Raw genomic sequence first — 20,539 nt, forward strand, 5'->3', positions numbered from 1 at the left:
TCACGCTCAATTTGACCTTCATTTCCAATGACGAATGTATTATAAATGACATCAACTGGGATTTCTCTTCTTGAATCACTGTCTGCAAAGAGTTCAAACATTTGTTTGCAAAACTCAAATGCAAATAACTTTTATTTTAGAGATAATAATGCTATTCATGCAGTATGATGCAAACATAATGTTGTGTACTACTTTTTACTATAAAAAGCCTGTTTCTGCTACAGAGTTTAAAAAGGTAATTGTGACTTCTCACAATTCTGATATTTTTTTTGCGATTCTGAGTTTATATCTCACAATTCAGATTTTTTTTCCTCGCAATTTGGAATTGCTCAGAATTGCAAGATTTAAATGTAAAATTGTGAGTTGTAAACTCAGAATGTCAGAATTGCACATTATCATTGTTTATATCTTGCAATTCTAATTTTTTTATTAGAATTGCAAAAAAAACATCAGAACTGTGAATTTATATCTTGCTATTCTGAGTTTTTAACATTGCAATTATGACGGTTTTCTCAGAATTGCAAATCTCACAATTCTGATTTTGTTCTCCTCGCAATTCTGAGAAAACTAAATAGTCAGAACTGCAATATCTCGCAATTATGACTTTTTTCTCAGAATTGTGAGATTTAAACGTAAAATTGTGGGATGTAAACTCAGAATGTCAGAATTGCAAATTATCATTTAGTTTATATCTTGCAATTATAATTTTTTCCTCAATATTACAAGATATAAACTCAATTGCAAATTGCAAAAAAACATCAGAATTGTGAATTTATATCTTGCAATTCTGAGTTTGAATGAATTTAAGAATGAATTTATGTGTAATCTATGTAAAATCATAATATATATATAAGTACTGTAATTGGTTCAGTGGGACAATTTAAGTTTTTAAGTTGTAGACAATAAAGAGTACTTTAAATGGATAAATAAAAAAAATACATTAATCACTTACTCTAGGACAAACAAAACCCTTACTTTGCCTCATAGTTACCCATAGAAATGCATTTTATAAATTTGACTTGAAAAATCATACTTTGCATTGTATAAAGTTTTCCTGTAAGTCACTGTATGTTTGCCAAACCTGCTTTTCATGTGAATTCTTGTCACGTACGCTGCTTAATAAAAGATGTTTAGTATCTATTCAGTCAATATGAGTCGGGCTGAACTTGATCAATATTGTACATTAGTGGCTGAATGTGTCCGTATGAAACCAGATAAGCTGTTATAGATTAGCTGTCGGAGGTGAAGCCGCTGAATTAAAAGTGTGTTTGATTACAGCGCCGAGGGGAAACGAAGATGAACTCAGAACTCGAGTAACCAGAGGAAAAATCAATCTTCAAGGTCAGAGCACATGCAGCTTACAGGAACAAAACACCCTGTCTGCCCTGCTTTAAAAAAGGGATTTTAATGTTTTACATTTAGAAAACATTTCATACACAACACAAAAGTTGCTGTAGCTACAGTAGTCAAATACCTAGAAGACTTCTAATACGTTGCTAATGGAATTTTGATCATAATTTGGAACTAATCAAATGAAAAGAATCTATTTCTGACCTCATCTGACTTATTTGATCTGATTTCAAATTGTTATTCTTTTGAAATGAAGAAATTCCATTTGCATTCCATTAAGTATTTTCGAAAAGCAAGTTGTTGAATAACACTGACTTACATCATTCTAATTAGAATGACTTAAGCTACATTTTTTTTCCCAAGAACAGAACTAAATTAAACGTCCAGTGGTAATGTCGTCATAAGTTAAAGCAGAACTCTTGTTATTAGATAATTAAGTAAGTTCTTGATTCTTGGTTGTTTTACAGTGTGATGCTGATGATGCATCAATGTGTTACATGTCTGAACTGTCCTCTGTTTCATTCAGGAGGCCCATATTCTTCAAAATGTCCTTCTCCAGAGCAAGAAACTGTTCGTATTCCTTCAGCGCTTCTGCCTCCAGTTCCTCTTCCTGTTTCAGTGGCATCACCAGCTCCTAATGAACAACAAATCACATCAAGTAATCAAACACTTCAAACCACTTTTGATATGGATCAGTCATCAGAGCGTTCAGACAAATAATCAAATCAAGTGTGCACTGCAAAAAAAAAAAAAAAAAGTATTTTTGTCTTGTTTTCCAAAACAAATTTTAAAACTATAAATTAAGATATATTTACTTGAGATGCCAAATGACTTTTTTTTCTTTAAAAAATAAATAAATAAATAAAATAGAGTTTGTGCATAAAACAAGGATCAGATATTTTTCTTGTTTAAAACTCACCTAATTTTGATACATTTTTCCAAAAAAAAAATACTTAAAATCTTGTCATTTTTGCATCACAAATGCATCTTGATTTAATAAAGTTTAAAAATTTGTTCCAAAAAACCAAAAAATACAGAGGATATCACGTGTCTTCTGACGTATTATGTTTAAATACACAAATTATGCATTTTATAATTAAATATACACTAATTTGCAACTTCCAGAAGATAATTCTGAACATTGGATAACGCTAGATTCAAAATCTTTGTTTGATTTTGTTGACATATTAGAGTTAACGGTTTTTATAGTGGGGATTTTGGATATCTCTTTTTATTACATAAAAAATACTGTCAATAGACACAAATATGCATTTTTACGATGTTTTTACAAAAAAAAAAAAAGTTACAGAAATCAGTGTGAATTATATATTAACAAACCCCTCTGTAAAAATCTTATGAATATAAACAAGAATAAAACTGTCAAGTTTGGTGTATGTAAGTGCTGCTAAAGTGGAGGAAAAACTTTTAAAGATATGTATCGTAATTGAAATCTACATATACAAATAGATAAAGTGTGATGATAAACTCAGGTGAATTTTATATATACAAACCCTTCAGTGAAAACCTTCAGAATATAGAGAGGAATAAAACTGCTAAGTTTGGTGTTTGTAAGTGCTGCTGAAGTGGAGGAAAAACTTTAAAGAAAAGTACTGTAATTCAAATCTACATATACAAATAGATAAAGTGCATTAATAAATTCAGGTGAATTTTATATGAACAAACCCTTCAGTGAAAACCCTCAGAATATAGAGAGGAATAAATCTGCTAAGTTTGGTGTATGCAAGTGCTGCTGAAGTGGAGGAAAAACTTTTAAAGAAAAGTACTATAATTCAAATCTACAGATCCAAACAGATAAAGTGCATTAATAAACTCTGGTGAATTTTATATGAACAAACCCTTTATTAAAAACCTTCAGAATATAGAGAGGAATAAAACAGCTAAGTTTAGTCATGTAAGTGCTGATAATGTGGAGGAAAACCTTTTTAAATATATGTATCACAATTGAAATCTACAGACGCAAATAGATAAAGTTCAACAAAATAAACACAAATACGCATTTTGGAGTTTCTTTTCACTAGTCTAAAACAACATGTTATGAAAAGCTAAATAGCTCCAAATCTCAAAATTGACCAGTGCATGAAAAAAACACTGGTTTTGCCTGTAGCGTCTTGCCTTACATCAGAAACATCAAGTGTTTGTCTTGAAATCCTTCCAGAAAGCCTCCAGCATCATGTGTCCGCAGGCGTCAGCGGGGTGTGAAACACAAACGTTTGTGTTTCAGACCCTCGGAGAGACAGACGGCAGCATACTTTCATATTTAGTAAATATATATTCAGCAAGTCTGAGCGGATCTGGAATCACTCAAACACACATTCCAGCCAAACTACAGCTGCTCAAGCGGGTTTCATCTGTGTTTGCCATCAGCTTAAACACACACACACACGTTTACTCTAAATGGGGGGCGTTTCATAGACTTCTATTGTTTTTAGATATAGCTAGCTGAAATAAAATAAGCTTTTTTTCACATCTAATTTAATTTCAGTCAGTATTTTATGTCTTGTAATTAAAATGGTTTCTTTTGTGGTTTTGGTTTCATTTAACTATAATAACCCTGGTAAATGTTCCTTTAAATGAGTGTTTGCTCTCTCACCGTCTTCTTCCTCTGTTCTTCAGCTTCCATCTCTTTCTTTTTCTTCTCGTGTTTGATCTGACGTTTCTCGAAATACTCCAGCCGTTCCTCTTCCTTCTCGAAGTACTTCCTCACAATCTGCCTCTGCAAGGAACATACTGGGTTATACATCCTGTTATACATGCGGGTCTGTTCCAAACCCTAGTGCGCTGCACTTTTAAGCATCATAAAGGAGGAATAGTTCAGCCAGAAATTAAAGTTTTCTGACAATCTGCTCACCATCTGTAGATGAGTTTGTTTGTTCGTCAAATTTGGAGAAATGTAGCATTTCATCACTTTCAATGAATGTGAATGGGTGCCGTCAGAATGAGAGTCCAAACAGCTGATAAAAACATCACAATAATCCACAAGTAATCCACACCACTCCAGTCCATAAATTAACATCTTGAGAAGCCAAAATCTGTGTTTGTAAGAAACAAATCCATTTTTGGACTGAAATAGTCCATATCCATAGCTGCATTATGGGCAAATCCAAGTAATTTACCATAGAAATATGTTGTTTTTTAACATTTATGACTGCTATAGTGCCAGCCGTGGTCCGATCTCCATAAAGACTTGCATGCTTATTTAGAATCACAAGGTTTTGTGAAATTTTGAGTTTTTATTTTGGCTTTGTAGGCTTTTGGTTAAATTTGGACAGGACCGTTTTCTTAACCCTCTGGTTGTGTTCGGGTCAAATTGATCTTTTCCCCGACAATACTAGATAATGTTATCACATTGGACTCAAACTTACTGACTTTGTTCACACAGGGTATAAGTACTTCTCTGATTTTTTTTTTTTTTTTTTTTTTTTTTAATTTTCTTAATTTTTTGTGGGTTTTATTTCACCTAGTCATACTTGTGGTGATTTAACTGGTTATAAATCACTAAAGACTGGATTCATTTTTTTGTCAACTTGTTTTCTTTCATTTAGGACTGGTTTTGTGTTTCTGTTTGCATCAGATTAATCCTAGACCTCATTTTTTCTGAGAGAAGATACCTCGTTTTTTTGAGTGAAAAATTTTTTTATGAATAATTTTCACACCTACTCTCAGACAAAATGAGGCCTATGATTAATCAGATGCAAATAGAAACACAAAACTAGTCCTAAATGAAAGAAAACAAGCTGACAAAAAGAATGAATCCAATATTGGTAACAATATAGCATAATGAGAGATTTATAAGCACTTGTTTGGTCCAGTCATTTTTGACCACAAGTGTGACAAGAATCCGAACACAACCAGAGGGTTCATAACCCCGTTATAGCTTCCTAAGGGTAAATTTTAAACATCTTTTATGTTATTAATATTTCAAATTTCAAAGTCAAACAGGCCCACTGAGTTTTGACCGACCCCTGTTAACCAGATAGGTTCTCAAAATTCATCGGCCAATGGCGGCCATGTTTTTTTGAGATACGCAAAGGTCCTTATAGACACTTGTGGCACTTCGTACCATGACTGTGCATAGCGATTTTCATGTTAATAGAACAAACGGTTCCATATTTATAGCCTTTTTTATGCTTTTTCCTTCTTATAACAACCAAGTGGCCAAGCTCTGTAAATAAAAAATCCAAAATACCATCCATAATAATATCTTCCTCCAGTGAAAAAGTGGTCTTATCTGAATCAGGAGAGAAATCTGCACAGATCAAGCACACATTTTTAAGTGCGAAACAACTGAAAATTGACTTTTTTTTTTACTGGAGGAAGCGTTATGACGGATTATGGACTTATGGATTATGGACTAAAAATGTCTTAAAGGAGAAGTCCACTTCCAGAACAACAATTTACAAATAATTTACTCACCCCCTTGTCATCCAAGATGTTCATGTCTTTTTGTTTTCAGTCGTGAGGAAATTATGGTTTTTAAGGAAAGCATTCAGGATTTTTCTCCATATGATGGTCTTCACTGGTGCCCCGAATTTGAACTTCTAAAATGTAGTTTAAATGCAGCTTCAAAGGGCTCTAAACGATCCCAGCCGAGGAAGAAGGGTCTTATCTAGCGAAACAATCGCTCATTTTTTTCAGATTTTTTTTTTATACTTTTTAAGCACAAAAGCTTGTGTAGCACAGGCTCTGGGATGCGCGTTCACGTACTATTGAATCAGGTCGAAAGGTCACGCGGAACGTAGGCGGAACTACAGACCCAGTGTTTACAAAAAAGTAAAAAAATGTTGGACAATTCTGAAGTTGTAGGAGAAAATGAGATGAAGTTTTTCGCCATACTCGACCTTTTTGAGCCAGAGTACACAGGCAATAAACTTAGACGTGATTTGTTCCTTCTTCCTTGCCTGGGATCGTTTAGAGCCTTTGAAGCTGCATTTAAACTGCATTTTGGAAGTTCAAAATCAGGGGCACAATTGAAGTCCATTATATGCAGAAAAATCCTGAAATGTTTTCCTCAAAAACCATAATTTCCTTACGACTGAAGACAGAAAGACATGAACATCTTGGATGACAAGGGGGTGAGTAAATTATTTGTAAATTGTTGTTCTGGAAGTGGACTTCTACTTTAACAATGGATTTGTTTCTTAGAAACATGCAGCTTTTGTCTTAAGAAGACGTTAATCGATGGACTAGAGTGGAGTGGATTACTTGTGTATTATTGTGATGTTTTTATCAGCTGTTTGGACTCTCATTCTGACGGCACCCATTCACATCCATTGGTAAGCAAGTGATGCAATGCTACATTTCTCCAAATCTGATGAAGAAATAAACTCATCTACATCTTGGATGGCCTGAGGGTGAGTATACTGTCAGCAAATATTCATTTCTGGCTGAACTATTCCATTAAATATGTCTTTTAAGGCTATCCCAGAATCCATTGCAATGTATTGATGAAAAGTTGATTCTAAATATTTTATTTTGTACATTTCACAGCAGCAACAGGACAGTGGTGTTCTCACCTCGCTGTTGGAGGATCTGCGCAGGGTCCAGGGGATCTGTAGGATGTGTAGGGTGCCAAGACGGTCTGAAACCGCCAGAAGATGCTGCTTCGCTATGTGTGAGAAACGTTACACGTTAGTATACTGTGCTGACCTCTGTGTTTCGCATCAGTAGACGAGTTTCTGTCTTACAGGAGATGCAGCTGGTTCTGATGCAGGTGATGGCGGCGCTGCTAATGTTCTGACTCTGCGAAGGCTCGTGGGTGTTTTGCAGCAGGTCCCAAATCTCGATGCTTCCGTCCTCCTTCCCGATGAAGAAGACCGCTGGACGAGACAGGGACCAGTGACCCACCGTACGCATCGTTCTGGAGAAGGCTGACATGAGGATCGGCCCGTTCTGAAACAAATGGAAGAAAAACAGGTGAAACTCAGTTCTGATTTGAGTTGGAGCATATGTGATTTTGTCGTGACCTCACCGTGACCCCTTCCTTCCAGATGGCGAAGCTGAAGCTGCCCACCGTCAGGATGATGTCCTTGAAGAACGGAGAGCGGGTGACGGTGTTGACCAGAGTGTCGTGTACGAGGAACCGATGGATGGGTTTCGTGCCTGACAGAAAACACTCCAGAAACTCAACTTCTGCACAAAACAAACCCTTTAAGGTCTAAAACACACATTCTGTAAGTGATAGTTCACCCAAAAATGATGTTGTTTCAAGCCTGTATGACTTAGTTTGTATGTATTGTATGCTTCACATTAATGAAAAATGAATAATTAATCAAATCATAAATACATTTTGAAACATTTTGATTGTTTTTATTTTAAACTATTTATTTATATATTTTGATTTTTAACATTTATTTTAAGTTAAATATTTAATTTCTTTTTAGTAATTGTTTTATTTTGATTGTTTTTATGCTAAAAACATTGCTTATTTTAAACTTATTGCAAATAAAATATTTCATCTTTTTAGATGATTTATTTTGAGTGTTTTTTAATTATTATTTATTTTAACTGATTTATTTTATGTTTAGTAAGTGGTTTATTTTTGATTGTTTTTATGCTACTAACTTATTTCTAATAAAATATTTCATCTTTTTAATAATTGTTTTATTTTGATTGTTTTAATTTTAAAATGATTGATTATTTAATTTTTTTTAGCATTGTATTAATATTTTTACTATTTAATATTTTTTATTGTAACTTATGTAACTTATTACAATTATTTGTTTATTTTATTTATTTTAATTTGTACAATTTATTTCAAGTGACATTTTTATTTTTGTTTTCCTTTTTTAGTATTAGAGTTAATATTTTCAGTATTTAATATTTTTAATATTATTAATTTGAACTTATTTCAAATAAAATATTTCATCTTTTTTAAAAATGGTATTAGTTTTCATTTTAAAATGATTCTTTTAATTTTAATTTATTTTAATTTTTAAAATGTATTTTAATTTAAGGAATTTCATATTTTTTATTTTTTTGGTATTGTATTAATATTTTTAGTATTTAATATTTTTTTAAATTTTAATTGTATCTTATTTAATTACAATTATTTGATTTTAATTTTTAAAAAATATTTTAAGTGACATTTAATATTTTTTGTTTTTAGTATTAGTATTAATATCTTCTGTATTTAATATTTTAATATTAATAATTTTAACTTATTTATAATAAATTATTTCCACTTTTTTATTTGTAAAATTATTTATTTATTAATTTTAATTTATTTAAAATATTCCAGCTTTTTTTTAGTAAGTGGTTTATTTTGATTGTTTTTTATTATTGTATTATTTTGTTTTATTATTAAATCTGATAAAAAATTAAACACTTTAAAAACTCAATAAAAGATTAAATATGCTATTTGTTGACCTGCATGTCAAGTGAACATTAATCGACGTCAGAAAAACCATGAACGTGTGTTGTTAAATTATTGAAATACTAATTTAAAATCTTAAAAGGGGACTTACAGTAAATATTTTAACTCAAACTGCTTTGACTAACAAAAACATTTGCCGATCAATGTTGATGTAGGCTGCAAACCGAAAGTTGAATGTTATTTTAGCAACACCAAGGTCACAGGTTTTAATCTTTGATGAAAAAAATGTATAGCTTGAATGCAATAGATAAAAGCAGCTGCCAAAAGCATATATATAAATATAATAGTATGTTACTAGGCAGCCAGCAAAATAGTACACTAGGGTGCGAAAAGCAAGTGCTAAAAGCTAATTTTGAAGGAAAAAAGGATCAATGCAACAGGAGTTACAGAAAAAAAATTAGACATGTGTCTGAGATCCCAGTAAGAGCCTTGATCAACATCAAACGCTCACAGTTCAGACACGCTGCTTTTGCCCCTCAGCACTAATGAAACTCAATATGCTGTAATATTATGGAAATCACGCCGGTGTAATTGGCTTGTTTAACAAGCTGAAGGTGGTGGTTTGGTGAAATTAGGTTCGATCTTTGCCAAAAGCCTGCGTGATGAGCTCAGTGTTTGTCTGATGCCTGTGGGAAACCGCATGAACAATGAAACTGATGGATCTGAAGTCCTGTTTTATTGACTTATTACACACACCCGTCACTGTCTGAGAAGCACAGCTACCTGACAGACTCATTATAATGCCGTAATTGTGTGGTTTTCTCATTAACGATGATTGCTTTAGTGTTGTTTGGTTTGTTTAAAGCTTCTACAATGAGTTTCGGGAGTTAATCTTGCTTTATGCAGTTTTTGTCTCTCGAAAATTCTTATATATATTTTACATACAAAAATAGATATTGTTTCAATAATTTAACATTTATGCATGTTCACGTTTCTCTAATGGCAGTTAATGGACACGCGGGTAAAACAAAAATGATATACTTTAGTAAAGATGACATTTTTTTTAGTGATGGTATTTTTCATTTTTATTCAAAAATTTAATTTTAATTTATTTAAAAAAGTCATCTTTTTATGTTTTATTGTGATTGTTTTTTTCCAGTTATTTCTTTATTATACTTTTATATTTTTAGAATGCATTTTATTTAAAAAAGAATTTAATAAACTAATTAAACTTATTTTTTTAAATACGTATTTATTTAAAATATTTTACAGTGAGTATTTTGATTGTGTTTATTAGAAGTATTTCTTCATATTTGTTTTAATTGTTTATATATGTTGAAAATGTAATCTTTTGTTTTTATTTTAAAAATAATTTTAAATTTATTTGAAATAAAATATTACAGTTTTTACTGTTTTGATTGTTTTAATTTTAAAATTATTTATTTTATTTAAAATAAAATTTTCAACTTTTTATTTTGTACTTTATTTTTATTTGTAAATTAAGTAATTATTTATTTAAAATAAAATGTTTAATCTTTTTAAAGTTTTATTTTGACTGCTTCTGTTTTCAAATGATTGCTTTCCCTAAATATTTTTTAAGTAAATAATTAAATTTTTTTAGTAAGTGTTTTGTTTTGATTGATTTATTTTAATCTTATTTATTTTATTTCAAATAAAATGTTCATCTTTTTATTTTGTACTGTATTTCGTATTTGTAAATTAATTAATTATTAAAATGAATTATATTTAAAATAAAATGTTTAATCTTTTTAAAGTTTTGACTGCTTTTGTTTTCAAATGATTGCTTTCCCTAAATATTTTTCAAGTAAATTATTATTTTTAATTTAGTGTTTTGTTTTGATTGATTGATTTATTTTAAAATTATGTTATTTAAAATAAAATGTTCATTTTTTTATTTTGTAATGTATTTTGCATTTGTAAATTATTTATTTATTTAAAATGAAATATTTAATCTTTTTAAAGTTATATTTTGACTGCTTTTGTTTTCAAATTATTACATTATTTAATTTTTTTTCAAGTAAATGATTTAATCTTTTTAGTAAGAATTTTGTTTTGACTGATTTTATCTAAAAAAAAAAAAAATGTATTTATTTATTTCAAATAAAATATTTCATCTTGTAAGTAAGTTTTAAATATAAATTTAAATCTAAAATGATTTACTTTTTACTTTCTACAGGGCAGGATCCTCAGGAGCAGCCGGAGGTTCAGGTTCTTGATCAAGAGTACAATATTGATAGAACCCAACTATCACTAATGAAGTTTAAACCTTTTACCATAATTCAAATCCATGTACGTGTGTCAAATTGTTTTGTTTGGCTGTTTTCTAGTGTCTTACTCAGCAGACGTCCGGAGTCATTGTCCTTTTCCATTTTCCAGTCAGTGTAAACAAGTTCACCATCCTGAGAGAGATGCATGCACAAACAGAACAACAGTACATAAAAATACATTCATAATAGGCTTAGAATATGGCTCATGCATTCATATAGTAGAGCTGGAAACTGTTTTCTAAAACATTTTTTGACCATTATGTCATTGAAATGCACAGATGAGCGTCTCACCTCTGTCCCCACGTACAGTTTAGTGCTGATGTTCTCCATTGGTTTCTGTTGTTTGGCTGACGGCACCCGGAGCTGTGCAAACCCACAGCCTTCTTCACGCTCTGCATTCTGTAAAGGTTTGTCTCCTACAGTGAAGACGGATACAAGGAGAAACTGAAAAGTTGGATGGTAACATTTTTCCTTAGTCACACAAGTATTGCATTATGTCTTCTAATGCAGTTGTTCCCAAACTTTTTTTTTTTTTGGTCAGCCAAAACCCATAATCAGCTGCACCTCATGTGGAATGAGCTGATGTAGAGTCAGTGTTTGTACAGCAGTGGTGTGATGGTGAATGTTGTTTCAGAGCTCTGCTTATTTAACAGAGAGGCGTCATGCTGACTGCATTATCATCACTGCGTGGCCTCTGTTTGTAGAGGTAAACTTGCGTTTTGTAGGTCTCACCAAGCCAAATACATGTGTGTCTTTCAGAGCTGGTGTCTCACCTGAAGGACAGTCCACTGTGTTGTCCCTCAAGCTGAACTTCAGAGGACTGTATTCACCGCTAGAGCCAAGCTTTGGTAAGGAGACCTGCGGCAGATGGAATCCAGGGTTATCTTGCGTCAAGTTTTACATCGCTCATAATTTACCCATGGTTAACTATTAATCCTGGGTAATTGTATTCATGAACTTATGTTTCACGCTGTCCTAAACTTTGGGTTAACATTCTTATTTGTGGTGTCAGTGGCATTGATTGGATAAATGCAGCATGCAACCTGTTTATGGATGCTGTTTCTGCCACAGAATAAAACAAAATATAGTAATTGTGACTTTTAATTTTATAATTGAAAAAAAAAAAAAATTATATATATATATATGAATTCTAAATTTACATCTCAAAATTTTGACTTTTTTCCCCCTCAGAATTCTGTTTACATATTGCAATTCAGAATGTTGTTCTCAGATTTCTAAGTTCACATCTCACAATTCTGACTTTTCTCAGAATTCTAAGTTTACATCTTGCAATATAGAATTTTGTTCTCAGAATTCTTAGTTTACATCTCACAATTCTGATTTTTCTTGGAATTCTAAATGTACATCTTGCATTTCAGACTTTTTTTCTCGAAAATCTAACTTTACATTCCAAAATTTTGACTTTTTTTTCCTCAGAATTGTAAGTTTACACATTGCAATTCAGATTTTTGCTCTCTGAATTCTAAGCTTACATCTCACAATTCAGATTTTTCTTGGAATTCTAAATGTACATCTTGCAATTCAGACTTTTTTCTCTGAATTCTAACTTTATATCTTTCAATTCTGACTTTTTTTTCAGAATTCTAAATTTACATCTCACAACTGACTTTTCTCAGAATTCTAAGTTTATATCTGTCAATTTCGACGTTGTTTCTCAGAAATATAAGTTTGCATCTTGCAACTTTTATATTTTTTTACAAAATTCTAATTTTACATTTCAAAATTTTGACTCTTTCCTCAAAATTCTAAGTTTACATATTGCAATTCAGAGTTTTTTCTCGGAATTCTAACTTTACATCTCACAACTGACTTTTCTCAGAATTCTAAGTTTACATCTGTCAATTTTGACTTTGTTTCTCAGAATTCTATTTACATCTAAGTTTTACATTTTTTCACAAAATTCTAAGTTTACATTTCAAAATTTTGACTTTTTTCTCGAAATTCTAAGTTTATGGCTCACTATTCTGATTTTTCTTGGAATTATAAGTTTACATCTGTCGATTTTGACTTTATTTCTCAGAATTCTAAGTTTTAAAATTTAAATTTTCCACTAAATTCTAAGTTTATATCTCTCAGTTTTGACTTTTTTCTCAGCATTCTAAGTTAACATTTCAAAAATTTGACTTTTTTTTACTCAATTCTAAGTTGTCACAGTTCTGACTTTTCTCAGAATTCTAAGTCTTGCAAATTTTTTTTCTCAGAATTTGAAGTTTACATTTTGCAATTTCTAAATTTTTCCTCACCTTAAAGTTTACATCCCACAATTTTGACTTTTTCACAGGATTCTAAGATATTTTCTCTGAATTCTAAATTCACATCAATTCAGACTCTTTTTCTCTGAATTCTACTTTGCATCTCATAATTCTGACTTTTCTTAGAATTCTAAGTTTACATCTTTACATCAGAATTTTTTTCTCGTAATTCTGAATTCTCACAATTAAAATTTTTTTTGTGTGTGTCTCACAACTTTTTGTTACTTTTCTTGCAGTTGCGAGTTTATATCTCATTGTCTTCAGAGTTTTCTTCTCAGAATCATGAGTTTATATCTTGCACATTCTCATTGCACATTACTGACTACAGTACCACGTTTTTCTGAATGGACATTTCAGACTATAACGGTCAGAATAAAAGGATCCCTTCTTCAATCCACGTGACGCATTTTTGTCACCATTTGACATTTGTCCCCTCAAACAGTGAAGCACTGTGTTTCCGTTACTTTTATTGGCTTATTGCCATTTATTGGCAGTATTCCATTACTGTTACTGGCTACACTGTACAAGTTTGTAAAACGTATGTTTACCAGTTAAAATGCATGATTTAGGACAATGATAACCTGGGTTTAGCTCAGTGTGAAAAACCCTAGAGATTCGGTCTTAAAACCGTGTTTGTGTGCGTCACATACTCGGATAAATGGTTTCCAGGTCAGGTTGAGGTGTTTAAACGTATTGGGAACACCGTGAGGATTTTCCAGAGGCTTTTCCTCCGATTTCTGTTTCACCTCCGTGAGGGAATGAGACACAACACGAGGAGGCCGAAGGTCCCAGAATAACACACAGCTAAAATATATATACACACACACACAGTGAGGAGAGAGTTTGATACTAAACTAGAACATCAACATAAATGTGTGCATCTAGTGTAGATATCAGCACCAGTCAGGAGCACATGTGACCAGTTGAACGGAGACACGACTTGCATTTTCCACAGGGATCCCCAATTTGGACAGCTGAGTGAGACATTAATGAACATATAACTAATATTTAGTGTGTACATGAGCAGTACAAATAAATGTTTAACTTTTGAAGGTACAGTTTTCTGTATTTTGAGACAGGACAGTTAACCCTTTGTGTACCTCAAAGGTTTCCGGCAGCCACTGGATGTCTGTGATCGGAGCTTTGTGTCCGTTCTCTATCCCAGACACAGCACAGTACCGGACCACTGGAGTCTCGTTTTTGTCCTGGAATAACAGGAATAATAATTAGTGAAATTTACAGTAAAAATTGGCAGCTGTGATTGCCAGAACTTTACTATATTTTTATTTTAATTTTACATATTTAAATAGATCTAACATTTACAGTAAAAAAATATTTCGTAAACTGAAATATGGTAAAATACCAAATAATTTACCTTTATAATATAAAAAGTAAGGGAAAAAATCTGTGAAATTTACAATAAAAAGTTAGCATGCAGCTGCCAGAACTTTACCATGATCTGTTAGTTTAACAGACTGAAATTTACAGAACAAAAAAATGTACTTCATACCAAATGTTTTACCTTTATAATATACTCACAACCATCTGTTAAAAAAATTACAGTACATTATAAGATTACTTCTTTTTAACTTCCAAAAACAGTACATTTCACAAGAATTACATGAAATATCCCATTAGATCTATTATAGAGTATGGGAACTTACTGTACCCATTAAAATTGCAATATTTTACAGTGTATCGAATAAGCACATATCATAACCAATTTTTTTTTTTATACATAAATCTATTAATAATGACTAGAGACTGACACAATCTTTATTTATATATAATTTTTACATCTGAGAATGTAATGAAAGTCAGGTTTTAGCTCACATCTGGACAGAAATGGTGGTACACGCAAAGTAAACAGTTGTAAACACACACGCGTTCTCAATAACCGCAGGTTTATTCTTGTGTGATTGTATGTGTGTTTGTAGAAGGTATCAGTTAAACATCACTTAATTAAATGAGCTCTAAATAGATCATCTGGACAGTTGGACAGTTGCTTGTTTAAACACACAACAGCTGTGTGTGTGTAACAGAGTGTGTGTGTAACTCACTAATTTGTTTGAGATGTTTTTGCCGCCGCTGCGCGTGTCCTGCAGTCTCTCCACATGTGCTGAGATATCCCATAATACTATCTGTAAACACAAAACAAGCTAATGAATATGTTACATGTCATGAGTTAATAGTGTCACAGCATGTTAACATGTCACAGATGATGCACGTACCGGTACTTATACTGAACAAAAATGTAACCAAAACATAATGTGATTGGTATGTTTTAGGCCGATGTGAAGACAAACTTCCAGAGATGAGGATTGTAAATCATCGAAAGCCATTTAAAAATAATCCAGTTTGACCATTTAAAGGAACAAAAAGGAAGAAATAAAATTTCTGCTGAAAGTGCATCATAAGGCAAGTAAGTTTATTTATTCAGCATGTTTTATACACAATAGTAAATCAAAGTGCTAAAAAACACATGCACTGGTTAATTTTAAGATTTTGGGTTTCTTTTGCTTTCATACACTGTCTTTCAGACTAGTGGAAAGAAAACATCCAAATTACACATGTTTTATTGCGGTTAATTTATTTACATCTGTAGATTCCAATTGCAATACATTTCTTTAAAAGTTTGTTTCTCTACTTAAGCGGTACTTACATACACCAAACTTAGCAGTTTTATTCCTCTCTATATTCTGAAGGTTTTTACTGAAGGGTTTGTCTATGTGTCATTCACATGATGTTTTGCACTTTATGAATTTGTGTCTGTAAATTTCAATTACAATATATTCTTAAAAGTTTGTTTCTCCACTTCAGCACATCTTACATAGACCAAACTTAGCAGTTTTATTCCTCTCTATATTCTGAAAGTTTTCACTGAAGGGTTTGTTCATATATAATTCACCTGATTTTATTTTTGCACTTTATGTATTTGTGTCTGTAAATTTTAATTACAATATATTCTTAAAAGTTTGTTTCTCCACTTCAGCACATCTTACATAGACCAAACTTAGCAGATTTATTCCTCTCTATATTCTGAAAGTTTTCACTGAAGGGTTTGTTCATATATAATTCATCTGATTTTATTTTTGCACTTTATGTATTTGTGTCTGTAAATTTTTATTACAATAAGTATCTTTAAAAGTTTTTTCCTCCACTTCAGCACAACTTACATAGACCAAACTTAGCAGTTTTATTCCTCTCCATATTCTGAAGGTTTTTACTAAAGGTTTTGTTCATATATAATTTACCTAAATTTCACTTTATCTATTCGTGTCTGTAAATTTTAATTACAATAAATGTCATTAAACGTTTTTTCCTCCACTTCAACAACTCTTATATACACCAAACTTAACAGTTTTATTCCTCTGTATATTTTAAAGGTTTTTACTGATGGGTTTTTCTATATGTCATTCATTTTTTTCTAATTTTTGCAGATGTTCAAACATGGTGATATCAGTTAGTTAACATTTTCCCTATTCACCTGTAGTGTCTTACCTTCAAAAATCAGAAAATAATCAAAACAGATGTGCAAGAGATAAAATTAACAATAAAAAGTTAAAAACAAAGGGCAAACAGTTTAAAGAAGAGACTGAGAAAGAAAAGACATTTTTTCTGATCTAATTCTGCACCTGGCCATTCATGCAGCCGCCAGCGATGATATTTGGGTCGGACGGACAGAACTGGAAGCACAGAACATCATCAGGACATTCCAGCTGCAACTGCAACGCAAACAAAGGACGGATTCAGTTCAAAACAGCTCTTCTGCTTACGTCTGCAGAATGCACAGTTATCAGATTTCACCTTCTACACTGAATCTCATCAGATTCATAGATAAAATCATCTGCTGAAACACTGAAATTTTATTCAGGTGTATTGGGTTTCTGCTTCTATTTAAAGTGATGCACAGTACAAAGCTGTTATTTATGCTGATTATGATGTCTTCATCATGAACTGCCTATTTGCATAAACAGTTTGGGCATGTTCAGAATAAACCATTTCATTGTGTATTTTGTACTTCACATGCTATTTACTTACTGCACAGTATACAATATACTTAATATGTACTGGTAATTTTGATGATGATTACTTGTGGATTTATAGGATCAGTGAAATTCCAGAAGAGAATGTAGGATGGGTTTAAAAGAAGTTTAGTGGAGTTATCAATCCGTTCTTCAAGAGAAAGTCTTTCCGTCATGGCCACAGCGATCACACCTGCCATACACACACAAAACACACATTTATTATGCAGAATAATGGTAAAGATGCAGTATAAATTGATCACATTTGATTACAAATAAAAATTCAGACAAACACATAATCATTTATGCATTTTCCAACTTGTTTTATCTTTTTAGTGGAAGTACAGTGTTATTTAAATTTTGTTGAATGTTCATTTATTGTATTATTTTGCACTTATTTATTTATTGGCACTATGTTTATTTTATTTATATCCTAGATTTTTGTAGTTTCATTTTGTGTCATTTTATTTATTATTAATTGTGCACTAAAGGTTTTATCATTTTATTATTTTATTTTTTTTATTGGTGTTTTATAGTACTATGTATAATTTATTTATTTTTATTTTGGACTATAGAACTTTATTTTGTTATTTTATTTTAGAATTTATTATAAAACACTTCAGGTGTTTTATTTTCTTTTAGCACTGTGGACATTTTTTTTATTCTGCGCTATTTTATTTTATTATTTTATACTGCACTATGACTATTTTGTTCATTAAAATATTTATCAAATATTTATTACATTTATTAAAACTTTACTATTGCTTACTTATTTACTTTACTTATTTACAAAAAAGATATATTAATCCTAATACGTCCACAGTGAAGCTCATGCTGACCGCTGATGGTAGGATGCCAATGGACGTGGCTGATTGTTTTCTCTTTGCTGAAGTGAAGATCCATGAAGGACTGATATTCCTTCAGCTGTGTCTCCGTTTTCCCCGTCAGCGCGCCCTCGTCTTCACACAGCGCCGTCCAGTCGTCACAGAAAACATCTGTGATGTAATTCTGCTGCAAGGAGATTTCAAACCTGCAAAACATCAGGTGAGTTCAGAATACATTAACACAGAAGAGCGGCAATTGGTGTTAGACTAATGAAATGAGTTGTGTGAGCTCAGAGACATCACGTTAACCTCATCCTACCTTATCAGTACAGATGTGATGAAGTTCTTCAGGTTTTTCGATCTTAGGTGATGTTCTTTCTCCTCCAGACTGAACTCTCGAGGCTCATACTGGGTCCAGATGTTCTTTGGGTGCTTCCTGTAACACATGAGCCTCTCTCAGTGCATTGTTGGATTTAAATATGTTTTATCTGCTAACTTAACTTTCAGAACAAATTTCAGAGAGAGCTGAGACGATGTGAATGTCTTGAAGTGTTTGTACCACAGTGTCTGGGTGGATGAGTTTTTGGTGTCACTGGAGGCCTGAATGGCCGTGTGTTTCTCCATCTCTCTGATGCTGAAGCTCTTGTCCTGGTACGACGGGCACTCCACGAATCCTTCCTTCCCGTCCTGAGCACTGCGGTCAGAGAAACACACCGGAGCACCACAGCGCCGCTGAAGAGGAGAGATCTTATACCTGAGCTGGACAGAGAGAGAGATAGGTGAGGTAATGCCCATAAATGACATCAGGAATGGCTTTGATAAATATCCCATGATGCATCTCTCTTACTCTGGGTCTGGACTCTGTGACCGACTCTTCCTTGATCTCCTGCTCGCTTCCCAGTGAGATCCATGGATGAGACTCTGGAGTTTTTGGCACGATCATCTCCTCCTCCTTCTCTTCATGCTCCATCTGCTCTTCATCACCCTCTACTGATGGCTACAAACACAACTGGTAAACATCCATCCACTCATCTGCCCATCAACCATCCTGTTTCCTCACCTTCAGTATGTTCTCTTTGGCCTCTACTGTGAGCACCAGATAGAAGCTCTGTCCATATGTGAAGTCTCTGTCGAACACCAGCAGAAGTTCATCTTCAGGGTAGTCCTGCAGAAAACGAATAGAATTTTGGGGTCTAAACATTCTGAACCAGATTTTTAACCACTAGGTTACTCTAAACAAGCTGCATTTGTAAAGGTTTGGATCTTCTTGGGTTCAGAATGTGTTTGTGAACCTCACCAGCACTAATTGTTTAACAGGGCTGAAGTCAGACACAGATGCTCTGGTTTTCATGTCTTTTATGATGTCTTCTTTTTTCAGCAGCTTGTAAGGATTTTCTCCGGTTACATCCTCATCTGCCTGGCAACCAAATAGCTCCTGTGTGGCGGAGGTCAGGACCAGTGGGAAGATATAGTCCGGATGGCCTGTGGGGGATGGAGTCACTGTGATCAGGTATATATTACTGAATATACAGTTTGAGTGGTTGCCAGGGGGTTGCTATGCAATTGGTAGAGCATTGTAGGTGGTTGCTATACAGTTGCTAGAGTGTTGTGGGTGGTTGCCAGGGAGTTGCTATGCAGTTGCTAGAGTGTTGTGGGTAGCTGCCAGGGGGTTGATATACAGTCGCTAGAGTGTTGTGGGTGGTTGCCAGGGGGTTTCTATGCAGTTACTAGAATGTTGTGGATTGCTGCCAGGGGGTTGCTGTGCAGTCGCTAGAGTGTTGTGGGTGGTTTATAGGGGGCTGCTATGCAGTTTGGTAGCTGAAGTGTTGTAGGTTGTTGCCAGAGGGTTGCTATGTAGCCACTAAAATGTTTTGGGTGGTTGCCAGGGAGTTGCTCTGCAGTCACTAGAGTGTTGTGGTTGGTTGCCAAGGGGGTTGCTATACAGTTCAGTTGCTAGAGTGTTGTGGGTGGTTGCCAGAAGGTTGCTATGCAGCTGCTCAAGTGTTTTGGGTGGTTGCCAGGGGGTTGCTATGCAGTCGCTAGAAGGTTGTGGGTCACTGCCAGGGGGGTCGCTATACAGTTCAGTTGCTAAAGTGCTGCAGGTGGTTACTAGGTGGAGACTCACCAAAATTCTCCAATTGCTCTTCATTTAATCTCAGCGCTGATAATAAAGTGATCTAATTTGAGACTTTTCTTGCTTTTTAAGGCTAAGAGAGACAAATACATTATTGGGAGATTAAGTGCTGTATTTAACAAAACGATTTGGTAAATTTCCAGCATCTTGCATTGAGGATTTTTACTGTTTTTATCTTACAGGTGTGATACAACCAAAAGTGTTTTACTGACAGATGTGTTCTTGAATGAGTGTGTTATACAAACAGAGCTGTCAGCTTCCCTTTAAAGCGATATCTGTGACGCAACTGAACCTGAACTGACGTCTGAAAGA

The 20,539-nt window shown here is 33.1% G+C and overlaps 1 protein-coding gene across 1 annotated transcript; it reads right to left on the reverse strand.

Annotated features, from left to right (window-relative positions):
- Positions 1 to 1,471: 1,471 nt before the first annotated feature.
- Positions 1,472 to 20,242, reverse strand: dnai3 (dynein axonemal intermediate chain 3). Its single transcript, XM_051096758.1, has 21 exons — positions 20,219 to 20,242; positions 19,391 to 19,648; positions 19,154 to 19,258; positions 18,941 to 19,090; positions 18,653 to 18,852; positions 18,413 to 18,529; positions 18,109 to 18,299; positions 17,338 to 17,462; positions 16,880 to 16,969; positions 15,305 to 15,385; positions 14,345 to 14,449; positions 14,145 to 14,218; positions 13,895 to 14,048; positions 11,745 to 11,829; positions 11,263 to 11,387; positions 11,040 to 11,103; positions 7,340 to 7,470; positions 7,056 to 7,260; positions 6,885 to 6,976; positions 3,962 to 4,084; positions 1,472 to 1,984 (listed from the first exon to the last, which is right to left on the reverse strand). Exons 1-21 carry the CDS (start codon positions 20,240 to 20,242, stop codon positions 1,844 to 1,846), a joined length of 2,640 nt encoding a protein of 879 aa, XP_050952715.1. The 3' UTR covers positions 1,472 to 1,843.
- Between the last annotated feature and the right edge of the window lie 297 nt (positions 20,243 to 20,539).

Source organism: Labeo rohita, chromosome 23 (genome assembly GCF_022985175.1).
Source record: "Labeo rohita strain BAU-BD-2019 chromosome 23, IGBB_LRoh.1.0, whole genome shotgun sequence".
Lineage (NCBI taxonomy): Eukaryota > Metazoa > Chordata > Actinopteri > Cypriniformes > Cyprinidae > Labeo > Labeo rohita.